At 45.5% G+C, this 13,475-nt stretch overlaps 1 protein-coding gene across 2 annotated transcripts in view; it reads left to right on the forward strand.

Annotated features, from left to right (window-relative positions):
• The window catches only part of LOC118846264 (nitric oxide synthase 1 adaptor protein), a 392,781-nt gene that overhangs the window by 356,438 nt on the left and 22,868 nt on the right, over window positions 1–13,475 (forward strand). For both annotated transcript variants that reach the window (XM_036754593.1, XM_036754594.1), the window contains exons 9-10: window positions 1,009–1,174; window positions 4,198–4,350. In XM_036754593.1, the coding sequence (XP_036610488.1) occupies window positions 1,009–1,174; window positions 4,198–4,350 (319 nt within the window). The remainder of the gene's footprint in view (window positions 1–1,008; window positions 1,175–4,197; window positions 4,351–13,475) is intronic.

A 13,475-nucleotide genomic window follows, 5' to 3' on the forward strand; every position in this document is an offset into this window, starting at 1 on the left:
GGGAAGGTACCCAGCCACAATATCTGGGACAAGGGTCGCCCAGGTTCAGCTTAAAGACCCCAGACCCATAGGAGAGGAATCTCACACACCGCCCCTTCATCTAGGCTACGCATTCTATCCTTGGATGCTCCCTAATTGTTAGGAAGCTCCATTTAGCATTGAACCTAAATCTGCCTTATGTTGAAACTCAAATCAGTTCTGCCTTCTAGGCCCAAGCAAAATAAATCTAATCCCTGTTTCACAAGACAGCCCTTCAAATACAGAGAGATAGTTCTCATGCTCCCTCACTCCCTGCCGCTCCCTCTCTTCTTCAGGCTAAACATCAGGAACGCTGCTGTGATGTCTATTATGATATAGTGTCCAGTCCCCAATGCTCTCTACTTTGTTAGCTCCAGAATAGTGGGAAGAGCCCTTTGCCTATAAATCAATAGATAAATGTTTAATTCTCTGCTATGTGTAAGACAACTGGATTAAGTACTTTTGGTCTCTGCCCTCACGGAGTTTTCTATCTGTTGGAGAGGTAGATATAAGTTTCAAAACAATGTAGTCATCTGAGCACCATATTAGGGAAACAGATAAATCCTTGGGAGACTGAAGGAGAAAGATTGCTGTGTCCTAAGGCAGTTGGGGAAGGCTTCTTGGAGGAAGGGCCTGAGTCATTTTAGACCTTGGCCATGAGGTACAGAGTGGTATATGAGATGCGGTGTATCTCCAGACATTTGTAGGTATCCCTGGGAAGGGTGATTCTAAGCCCAATTCCCTTGGGCTTGGGAAGTCTTCTCAAATTTAATTCATCAGCAGACATTTATTGAGTGTCTACTGTATACCAGGCACTATACTAGGTCATGGGGATATGAAGGCAGACATGAAACAGTCCCAGCCTCCTAGAAGCTTACAAATTAATATGGAGGGCAGCTATTTTCTTGGGGAGGAGTCACTGCTGCTCACTGAGTGACTTACCAGCCCTTCTCTCTCTTTCTGCTTTCCCTCTCGGTGCCCACCACGCAGGTTCACTTGCTGAAGGACCAGTTGGCTGCGGAGGCTGCGGCTCGACTGGAAGCCCAGGCCCGAGTCCACCAGCTCCTGCTGCAGAACAAGGATATGCTTCAGCACATCTCCCTGCTGGTCAAACAAGTGCAGGAGCTTGAGCTCAAACTGTCAGGACACGATGCCAGTAAGTGACCCTTCTGCTGCCCCTCTGTCCACCCTCTACCTTCACTCACAAGCCCAGGGGCCAAAGAAGACCCTGAGGGCTGCTCATCAGAGGCACCAAGAACCAAATGTCATCTCTCCCTGGAAGTCCTTTCCTGAGAAAGGCAGGGAATGAAGCAGCCCCATGATCCAGCCCTAGTTTTGAAATAAACAACCAACAGCCCCATGGAGCCACCTGGTACTTATGAAATGCCTCTTGGGTGCTGGGAGCCGGGGGAGATATGCAGAGTGAGCCAGCGTCCGCTGGCTCATGTGCTGGCTTTGCCACAAGGCAGACTCCTAGGGTGGGTTAAGGGCATAGCAAGGCAGTGTAATAGTCCTGGGCTTACAGTCGGGAGATCTGGCCTCAAATTCTTCATCCCACTCTTATTACTGGTATTTGTTATTCAGTCATTTCGGTCGTATCCAATTCTCTGTGACCCCATTTGGGGTTTTTCTTGGCAAAGATGGCTTGTCATTTCTTTCTCCAGCTCATTTTTCAGATGAGGAACTGAGGCAAGTTAAGTGACTTGCCCAAAGTCACACAGCTAGTGAGTTTCTGAGGCTGGATTTGAACTCGTGAAGATGAGTCTCCCTGAACCCCAGCCCAGGGCTCTATCCACTGTACCTCCTAGCTTTCCCATTATTGTTATTACTGGGCCTCAGTTCCCTCACCTGCTTCTCAAGGTTGTTGTGAGAAGAAACTCTGAGTTTATTTGTATTTTCTCTCCTTTGATTCTTACAAACCTTGTGAGGAGCCTGTCACCTAAAGATGGGGAAACTGGGATTGAAAGAAGTCAAGCCATGTAGTCAGGATCTCACAGCAAGTGATTGGCAAAGCGGGGTTTAGAACTCAGATGTTTTATTAGGTGATATATTGAATAGAATGCTGGACTTGGAGTTAGCACTTGCCAGCTGTGTAACCCTGGAAAGTCATTTTAAAACCTGTCAGCCTCAGTTTCCTCATCTGTAAAAATGGGGACAGTACCAAATAGGGACACGGTTTCAAGGATCAAATAAATAATAAATCTAAAGCCTTTGCAAGCTTTAAAATGCGATGTGAATGTTAGCTATTATTAATTATAGTTATCACTTTACCATGTTGCCTCCCAGAAGCAGCCAGATGGCCCAATGGCTAGAGTGCTGGGCCTGGAATCAAGATCTGAGTTCAAATCCAGTCCCGGACACTTACTAGATGTGTGACCCTGAACAAGTTACTTAACCTCTATCTGCTTCAGTTTCCTCTCCTGAAACAGGGGATAATAATAGCACCACCCTTCCTGGGGTTGTTGAGTGGATCAAATGAGATAGTATTTGTAAAACACTTAGCATGGTGCCTGGCACAGAGAAGACTCTTAACAAATGCTTGTTTCCTGCTCTCCCGCTTTCTTTCTTCCCGATTGCTCACAGGAGATTGATCATATGAGGGGTATGTCTCACTTCCTCCATTAGGGTGTGAGCTGGATTAAGTTCCCTTAGGTCTGCTTCTGTGGTATAGAAGATCCAGAGTCATTTCTATATCTTTATCTATATCTATATATGTATCTATATCTATATTTCCAGAGTCATTTCTCTGGGTCATCTGGATTTACTTGAAGACTTGACCTCCTTTTAATACATACACACCCATGAGTTTGTACTGGACATTAATGCGGGTTTTTGAACCCACCGATTTTTCTCACCAGAATGAAACCTCATTTCAAAGCATTACATCATAGCCTCTATCTGCCTTCCAATCGAAAGGGTCTGGGGGAGAGGGGAAGAAGCTGGGACTTTGAGGCTGCTAGTGCCTAACCATTCATTGCTAAGTGCCCTAGTATGCTTGAAGCTGTAGAGAACACTTTCCGTTGCTTCTCAACTGAAAGTTTAAAAGAGATGTTTAGAAGAGTATTCCTATAGTCTAGACCACCTTAGCCACTGGCCCACATGTAGCCCAGGAATTAACCATCACAGGCCTGATGAAATACAAGTTAGATAGAATGATTCTCAGCCTATTTCTCAAATTCTGTTTCCCATGTCCTGTGATGCGTTTCCCTCTCCCCCAAACTTACTGACTTTCTCACCTGTGATTGTACTCAGCAAAGATGTTTGGGCTGACTAATGAGCCATGTATATTGAGGGCCAGATGTTTCATAAGCCTTTCTGGTGTTGGAAGGATGGCTTACATCCCTATTTCCCAATCCACAGTCCTTGACACATGGAATTCTGGTTTCATTGGTGTACAGCACTCCCAGTGTGAAATTTCCCTCCCCTGATGGAGAGCTGGGCAATTCTTCTGTAACTTCACAGTCTAAGAGTGTTGCAAAAGGACCCTGAGAGCTTGTGACTTTCTCCTGGTCAGTAGCAGGATCTAAGTCCAGGTCATCCTGACTCTAATACTGTCTCTTTCCATCATGCCCTGATGGCCTGGCAGATTTCTGCCAAGCCAGAAAACTTCTTACTATCCAAGTTCTTCAGACCTCTATGCTTAAAAAATCCACTGATTCTCCTCTTTATTCTTCTCTCTGTGTTGGGATTCTCCCACTCCCAGCTCCCTCCTTCTCTCTGACTCCCCAGACTTCTCTCCTTGAGTCCCTGATGGCCTTGGCACTAAGAGCAAAGTGGCCAAAAATAGAGAATTTAGCTTTTTTTTGTCTTTAAGACCAGAATAATTTGGTTTGGGAAACACTGTTCTGGCGGACCTGGTCCATGAATCCTAACATCCTCTCTAGAGCTGGAAGGGAACTTGGGGACCATAGAGTCCAACCCCCTCTTTTTACAGTTATGGAAACTGAGGCTCAGAGAGGAAAAAAGGGATTTGCCCAAGATTGTACAGTGTCAGAGGTAGAATTTAATCCAGGTCTTGCCACTCCAGAGCCTGTAGCCCAGGATGACCCTTTTTCCCAGGGTGATCTTTTTAGTGCTTAGAAGGGCCTCAGCCCTGAAGGCCCAGAGGTGCATGGTAGCATTCCAGGCCTATAACTTGTTTAACCTTCAATCTCCTCTCCCTCTTCTCTCCTTCACCAGTGGGTTCCCAAGACAGCTTGCTGGAAATCACCTTTCGCTCTGGCGTCCTCCCTGTGCTCTGCGACCCCACGACCCCCAAACCCGAGGACCTCCACCTGCCCCCGCTAGGCCCCAGTTCGGCCGACTTCGCTCACTCAGTGGGCAGCCCCTTAGGTAGGCGCGACTGTTTGGTGAAGCTGGAGTGTTTCCGTTTCCTGCCACCCGGGGACACCCCGTCAGGGGGAGAGCCTCTCCTGGGCAGCCTGGAGCTCATCAAGTTCCGAGAGTCGGGCATCGCCTCGGAATATGAGTCTAACACAGACGAGAGCGAGGAGCGCGACTCGTGGTCTCAGGAGGAGCCTCCCCGCCTGCTGAATGTCCTGCAGAGGCAGGAGCTGGGGGATTGCCTGGATGATGAGATTGCAGTGTAGGTGCCTGTAGGAGGTGGCAGCAGTGGTGGCCTGGCTTCTGGGGATGAAGGGCATCAGAGACAACGTGAGGAGGGAGTCATCTTCACAGCCTGTGATAGGAGGGAGACTGGGAGCACCACCAGCCTGGGTTACATCTTTCTGTGCCCAGTGGGGTGGTGAATGGGGCCTAGAGAAGCTTGGGGTTTCCCAAAAGGCTTTAGGGTTTTAATTTTGGAGAGTAGGAAAGAAAAGAAGAGGGTATAATTCCTAATGTCAAACTATTACTTTGTTCTCCACTGATGTGAAAAATGGAGCTGGCTTTCTGGGCCCCATTACATCTCTTCAGAGGTTTGCCATCTCCAGAACTGCCAGGCCCATGTAGGAAGGACTTTTGTATTATATACATTGGGTTGATAATTCTATAAGGTCACAACAGCCCCCTCGGCTTCCTGCAGTCCCTACTGAGGAAGGATGCCACATGATGAAGTATCTTCTCAGATATTTCTCCTAGATCAGGCCTGTCACTCAGTGCCTAGCTTTGTCTTCATTGAAAGTGGAGCCAATGTTAGGCATATGAGGGCTGAGTGTGCTGGCAACAGGGACAGGAAATTTTATTCCTCAGGGTAAGCATCGAAGTGGCATGTTCCCTATAGGACCAGCTGTCTTGGTTTATATAATTCTTTGAAGCCCACAGGGAGGGGAAGGAGTCTTAGAAAAAATATGAGACTGGTCCTTTCTTTGGGTATGGGATTCCTTTTTTCCCCTCTCTGGAAAAGGCAATGCCCGTCAAAATTATAGCTGGAAAGTGGCTCAGACACTTACGGGTCCTGCCAACAGAAGCCATGTCCTCAGAGATTAAGGGGGCCTTAGCCTGTCTTCCTATCTCCTCCCCCCTCCAGGCAGTTTTATAGGGCTTTTTCAGTTTGTTAAATGGACATTGACTGGTAGCTGGGAAGGGCTTTGGCCAATGGGAATCCCAAATAGGCGCTGTCCCATTTGAGTCAGGAATTGTTAGCCACATCACCACTGTCCATATGCACACCTGTCTAGAATGGCTGAGTGATGGATCCAATACCTCAGAGATGTGGATATGGTAAAAGACTAGTAGAGGAGCCTTAAGAAAAAGCCCCCATTCTCCTCTCTGTCCAATGAGACAGCCACTGGTTATTCTTAATGGGAATTTAGAAATGCCTGAAGGAAAACTGGGTTTATTGGATTCCATGAGTTTTTCCTAAGGGAATCAACTCTGTCTCCATCTTGGACAGCAAAGCTACAGGCTCAGAGGTCAAGGGTTGTTGAAGGGGTTGGTCCCTAGGAAGGATGTTTTGGTCCCAAATCATGTGTTCAACCTAAGGTTTCTTTTGTAAATTAGGAAGACATATAACTGTTGCATTTTCTTCTGGACTCAATGGTCCAAATCATAGGACAAAAAAAATCATACAACTTTACCATATTCCTTTTCAGAGATTACCATACCAGATGCAATTCAATTGGAGATAGTGTTTATGTGTGTCTGTACATTTCTGTGTGCTCCTGAAGACTGCCAAACTTCCCTGTGTATGTGGGAAGAACCCAAGAGCAAGATTTCCATTGTCTGTTGGCTCTGCCCCTATATTCTACCAGAATACCCTTCTGTTCCATTTATTATACTTCTAAGATAGTTCTAATGGATTAATCTTGTCCCTGAACTATTCTTACTTGTATTTTTAAAAAATACTGAATTAGGCCTAGGTAAAATTACCTGATAATGGGAAAAAAGAAGAACATCCCAGGAGGAACCGAAAAGATAAGAAAATTGAGCCCAGTTTGGTCCCTCCCTATCTGGTTTGCAAAGCCCTAACTTCCTGTACTGTTAAAAGGCAGCTTAAAAGGAACCAAGTTTTTGCTCACCAGAGAGCCTTGTAGGTAGAGGGAGGAGATCTGACAATGTTGGTGGCCTGCTGTGGGCCAGCAGGAACTACAGGTGAAGCCAGTGGCGGAACGGACAAGGCTGTCCTGTTGGGTAAGAGGAATTCTTGTTGGTAGGCCAGGCCTTAGGCGACCTATTATAGGGCCCAAGGTACCTGAAGGTGTACATGTGTGTATGTATGTAGATGTGTAGATATGGACATATACACTATAGATATGTATATACATAGAGAATATATATATAAAGATGGAACAAGAAGGTGCCCAGTTGATACAGAGAAGACAACTGTGGCAAGAGATAGGCTGACAAAGGCAAAACCAAATAGAATGTAGAAAGAAAAGTGTTGGGGGTGGGGGAATAGGGATAGACAAAATAGAGGTGGTGGAGGATGCAGGCAGGTCTAGTACTGAATGCGACCGGGCTTTAAATTCAGAGCCAATCTCACTCCATGGGAGAGGTCTTTCTGACTCCATGAAGACCTTTTCACTCCCCTGCTTCCTCTTGGGCTTCTAGTGTTTGCTGATGGTCCAGTTGGGAAGACCATAAAGAACTGTTATCCCACTGATTTAAAATTGGGTTGAGTTGGTGTTGCTAGGTACTGACTATTTAGGATTGGAGTTTGGTTCCAGGTGGCGGCCACACCCTAAACACCCCACTGGGAACACTTATCTTAGAAAGGGTGGCCTGACTATAAATTCTTGGACCTTTCGTTTCAATGAGAGGAAGAACAAGAAAGAAGGCTGAGAGATTGAGCTTATTACTAGAAGGAAAATAAGCTTAAGAATCTTGCTCTTGGCCTGGGGAGGACTTCCATTCCTTTTGTTTAGTCCACTTTTGTCCTATCTCCTCCCATCCCCTAGGCTAGCCCCAGATGTTTCCTATGGCAACTGTTCAGGTATCCTTCGTAGCATGAGCTGCATGAGCACCCATATGTATTAGAATGGGTGGCAGTCCCTGTGTGTCTTTGGATTCAGAGCTAGGGAGGGCACAGCCAGAATGCATCAAGGTGGCCTTAGCCATTCGACCCTTGGCTGGGGAAGACAGGGAAAGAACTGGAACATTTTACATCCCAGTGGAGCCCCCCCCCCCTTTCTCCTTTCCTGCTATTTACTCTAACTTATTCCTCTTTCATTCTTCAGTTCTGCAACTTCGTGAAGGAGATATGGATGGGGCTGGGGGAGGTGGCTGTGTATGGGCAAAGCACCTGTATCAGGGATGATCAGAGGCTATGAACTCCCAGACCCCCTAGGAGTATGGGCTGCTCACTCGCTGCACCGGGGGCTGCTTGTGGGGCCAGGGAAGGAAAAACAGCCTCTGCTCACCTCAATTGTACATTGGAATTGTAAATGTGTAATTATATTCCTGCTAGTCTCAGCACTGTCTGTAAAACTTCTCTCTGGCCTTACCGCTCTCTATTGATCTTGCTTTCTTGAGGGTTGATTTGATGTTTCATTTATTCCCTTCCCACTCCTTTTCTCTTTCTTCCCTTTCCTACAACTGTTGTTTCATTAATTCTATTGACTCGACTCTCTGGGAAATTATTCTGTCCATGTAAGTGCACTTACTCCCTGGATGTTGTCACCAGTCTAGTGGCTTTTGCTAAATAAACCTTTCTTATTTCTAAAGTCTCTTTCTGTTGTCCCTTCTTGTTTCTTACTTTTCTGCTCTACCTGCCTCCTTTCCTAACCTCCTCCCCCCAAGCTGGGCAGATGTGGGATGAGTGACTCCTATCCTATGAGGGTGGTTCTTTTGGAGATGATAGAAGCGAAGCCTGCCCCTCACCTGCTGCTCAACTTGATCAACTTGCAGAATCCAAGAAATCAACACACAAGCATTTTTGCAAACTCATCCTCCTTTGGCTAGCCCTTCTCACCCCCCTCAGAGTTATGGGATGTTGTGGGCCATGGCAATGAATTTCCTAGGTCTACGGAATTGGATTACTGACTTAGAACCGGATGTGACTTTAAATGTCCTGGCCTCTCATTTAAGATGAAGAAACTAGAGCCAGGGGAGGTCAACGGATTTGCCCAAGGCCACAGATCAGTCAGTGGCAGCGCCGAGATTAGAACTCAGGTCTTTTGACTCTAAATCCAGTGCTGTTTCTGCAGTACCACAATCATATCACATTATCACAGGGGATCATGTTTCAGGTTTAATGAATATTCCCAGTTATTACCAGCATACTTTCTTTTGAGGTTTGTGGCTGCTTTCTGAGTCCGTAGGTCCAGCCTCGTAATGAAGCTAATGATGATACACCTATTCCCATTTGTTTATAAGCACAGTAATTGGAGACTTTGTACCCCACCTTTGTCTCCCACTGTATGACCTCAAGTAAATCACCTCTCTCAGGACCACAGTTTCTTTATCTGTGCAATGGGGAGACTGGCTGAAATGACCTAGGATCCCTTCCTTCCTGCTCTGATCTGCTGTAAAGTATTTAAAGTTTGGGGATATTTGGTGGGGAGGGGGAACTTAGTCCCCATATGCCATGTAATTAGCGGAAGCTTCTTTCAGTGTAGAACCTCCATTTAATGAAGTTGATTCGGAGCTCATTTGTAAGGACACTTTTAGTGAGTTGCCTGGGGGCATCTTGCCAATGACCCCAGAATTCCCTGGACTGCATACTTTGGGAACCACTGGGCTAGCTTATAGGATCATAGATCTTGAGCCCAGGGGAGAAGAGACAGACACTTAGTCATGTGTCAGAAGTAGTGGGATTTGGGGCAGAATAAGAATTCATGTCTTCTGACTCCTGGGCCAGATGCCTGGGGGAAACTGGTGAGTGAAGTAACTTTCCCATGGACTCAGTAACAGACATGTTTCAGAGGCAGGGACTGTGAACCCAGGTGGTCTTGACTTCAAGGCCAGCCAATATATCATACTGCCTCTTATTTTCAGGTAAATGGCAGCTCATTTACAGTCTAAATTTTGCAGAGCTGAAATGTGGGTAATGGTCAGAGGGTTGAGCACCCAGCTGTATAGTTAGCCTCTAAGTCACTGTGGCCTGATCAAACCAGTGAATGATACCAGGCTACCCTCAACCTCACGCTGGTCATCGCCATCACTCGCAAACTTAACTTGATGTCTTGAGCAACATTTAAAAAGTGGGGGGAGGGGAGATAAAGTTTGCCATTTTAACAAACAGAAAATTCTGGAAGATATCTAAAGTTACCAGTGTGATTAGAAAAAAATACTTTGTTATATGCGTCCCCCATCTACCTTGGAATTGGGATATCTGTTTTCACAGAACAGAGACCATCTGCTTAATTTAGTAGATGTTCTTATAGAAATAACAGAAGTCCTCAGGCTTAGCTTAGAAGGAATATTTCAAATCATTCTAGGAATTCCGCAGACTCAATACATTTGCATAGGACTGGGTTCTCATTGACTACCGACTGATTTCACCCTCCTGTGCTCAGCAGAAAAGTCCAGACATGGGGCCAATTCTAAGTGTGTGGACAGATGGGGCAAATGACCGTGCCTCCACCTGGAAAGGGTGATGGTCCCCCTTCCCAAAGTGGCCCCAAAACAAATGAGAGATGGAAAACCCATACCAAACCACAATAGAGCTGTCCTGCTAAAAGTGTAATTGTCTAATTTGGGAAGCAGGGATTGTTTACTGTGTCAACGAGAGGTTACTGTGTATCTTGAAGGCCACTATGCAGAAACTAGGTGAGGAGAATAGGAGACCTTGGTCTGCTTTCTTTGTCTCCCCTGCAGGCAGGAGTGTAGGACAGGTCTTATTAACCACTAGGGTTTCTGCTTCAAAAAGAAAGAGGCCAAGTTGGCCAACACATGCCATCTACTTATCATTTGTATCCTGCCTGCTGCCAAAAAGAACTATGAGGTGGCTCACAAAATTATAGGCACAATATTAAGTAAAAAATAAAAACGGAGCCCAAAATATCTGCTTAAAGGAACAGAGCAGACCCTGGATGCAAATCTTGAATCTGCTACCTAGTACCTATGTGACCTTGGGCAAGTCTTTTGACCTCTCTGGGGAGTCAGTTTCTGCACCTATAAAATGAGGGGTTTGAATAAGATGACATCTATGGTCCCTTTCAGTTTTAGATCCCTGGTTTTTTGTTTTTTTTTAATTAAATGACCTCTGACTGTCTGTGACTCTGTACATCTCTGACCCAACGATATTGCAAGTACTATTCTCCCCATTTCTCAGATGAGAAAACTGGGTCTTCTTCAAACTTAGCTTTCTAAAGGGTAAGTGACTAAGTATTAACTTAATACCATATTAACTAAGTAAGGTAACTCAACTAACAAGGGCTAGAGAAAGAGCAACATAGATGAGGAATCATTTTGATCTTAGAGCAAATATAAAAATGATTTTCTCAAGGTCCTATAGCTGGTCCCTAGGGTCAGGAAATGCATTCTTGCTAGTCATCGCCTAATCAATGATAGTGTCTCCCTAGGATGGGATAGCTTAGCAGTTCTGAACCGAGGACCCCTTTATACTCTTAAAAAATTATTGAGGATCCTCCACCAAGAACTTTTGTTTCTCTGGGTTATATCTACCAATATTTGCCACTTAAGAAATTAAGACATCTTATTATTGTGAAAATAGCTCTCCGGCCTCATGGACCCCCAGAGGTGCCTGGACCACACACTTTTGGAACCACGGGGCTAGCTCATAGGATCATAGATCTTGAGCCCATGGGAGAAGAGAGAGTCACTTGGATAGTTAAATAACTTGCCCAAGGTATTACAAGTAGTAGGGTTTGGGGCAGGATTTGAATTCATTTGAAGTCCTCTGACTCCTGGGCCCATGCTCTTCACTATGGTCCCTTCTGTAAGTCACACCTCCAGGCCTATGTTCTGTGCCTCACATTCGAGTTGTAAAATAGACTCATGGAATTTGAGGCTGAGCCTTTGTCTAACTGTCACTGGATTTGGCAGGAGCAGGACATAAGGAATCCTGTTGGAAAATGACAAGGAAACAGATGCTGTGGGAAAGGGGAATTGTCCAGGTCTTGGCCTTCTTCATCTGTGGAAGGTGGCTGGTTAGAGAGAGTAAGAGAACATCAAGTATTGGTGCATGTTTGTGTGCATGTATATATATTATGTATATCTAGAATATATGTGTGTGTATACACACATGAATACATGTATGTGCACAGGCATGCCTGTATATCATCATAATAACGACATTCACAAAGCTCCTACTATGTGCAAAGTGCTTTACAATTACCTCATTTGATCTTCACAAAAACCCTGGGATGTAGATGCTATTATTATCTCCATTTTACCAATGGGGAAACTGAGGCGAACATTGGTTGAGTGATATGCCCAGGGTCACACAGCTGCTGTGTTTGAGCCTACATTTCAACTCAAGTCATCCTGACTCCAGGCCCAGGAGCTCAATCCACTGTTTGTATACCCATGTTCATGTAATTACACACACACATAATACATGTTGACTTTTATAATCAAGAAAACCTTGGCTGACGTTTGACGCCAAGTCCCATAAGGAGCATAATACAGTGGAAAGAATACTGGCTCTGGTGTCGGGGGACTTGGGTTCAAATCCTGCTGCTGACTCTGTGTGGCCTCGGTCACTTCATCTTCCTGAGCTTCACGTTCCTCATCTGTAAAATGATCTACGATCCTAGGGCATTGTCAGATGAAGACAGCCTTGCATTAGGCTGCCTGGGAATGAGAGGTCTGTGACAAAGAAGGGCCTGGCCCTAGGGAAGGAGGTTGCTGCCATCTTAGGAAGTGAATCAGCAATGGGGACTGGAGAAAGGAGATGAAAACCAAATGCCCTTTGGAGGTGAATTTTATTGTATTTAAAAGGGGGCAAACTCTTCCAGGCTGTGTTGGGAAGCTACTCCAAGAGAGAAAACAGTCTAGAGGCAGCCTGCAAACCTCCCCGTGGCCTGTCCTCCCCCATGCTCCTCTCCCCTACTGTGACCACAATGGGTGGAGGACTTTGTCTCTTGTGGGGCTCACAAGGGGAGAAATAGCAGCAACCCACCCCCTTGGTTGGCTTTCATGCTTTCCCAGTGCAGTGAGCTCATACCCCTCCTCACCTCATTCACTTTTCTAAGAGGTGCTTTAAGATGTGAAGAGAGGCCCATCCTTACAAAAAAGCAAGAGAATCCAACTGATTACATCTTCCAGGAAGTTATCTTTGGGATTTTGCCCCCTTGGAAGGAGATAGCATAAAGTCCTAAGACCCTCATTTACCTCCAGGACTCCCAAACACAAAAATGAGTATTTCCCTTCATGCCCTGACAGTAAGGGATTGCTACAGGGCCTGAGTGAAAAGTAGGGGTCTTCTAGTAACTATGTTACTAAGGAGATGTGAAGCCTTCAGGAATCCCCATTAGATTGGGTGGATCTGGTTAGAAACAGAAACACTAAGATCTGAATGGAAGAACCATAGTTTGAGCAAGACAGACAGAGATTGGACGCTTAAGATTGCACTAACTTTTGACTCCTATAAAATGCCATTGGCTCCTACTTCAGCCTGTAGTAACGAAAGCCCTTGGCATTCTTTTACGAGACCTGTTTCTAGCTACGCCCATTACTTATGTGGTTGATTTTTTAAATTCGTAATGTAGAACTTGACACTGACCACTATTTAATTTCATCTAATTCAATTTGATCCATTGTCCTAACCTGGTGAAATCACTCTGGGTCTCAATTCTGTCATCTAACACGTTAGCTATTGTTCCAGCTTTGTGTCTGCTGCAGATCTGATGCATGTGCTATCTGTGCCCATCTAAATAACTGGTAAAGTCTGGGTCCTGGGTGAATCCCAGACTCCTGGGGCACTTCACTAAAGACCTCCACTTCCAATGTGACATTGACACTTTAATGACTGCTTTTGGGATCTTAAGTCTTTCAACCAGTTCCAAGTCAACCTAAATGTATTATTCCCCAGCTAATCATCAGGGCAGAGAATTTGCCATGTGGTTAGACACTCTCTCAGACTCAGCACAAGGTTGTGGCTAATACTTTGA

Source organism: Trichosurus vulpecula, chromosome 4 (genome assembly GCF_011100635.1).
Source record: "Trichosurus vulpecula isolate mTriVul1 chromosome 4, mTriVul1.pri, whole genome shotgun sequence".
NCBI classification, from domain to species: Eukaryota; Metazoa; Chordata; class Mammalia; order Diprotodontia; family Phalangeridae; genus Trichosurus; species Trichosurus vulpecula.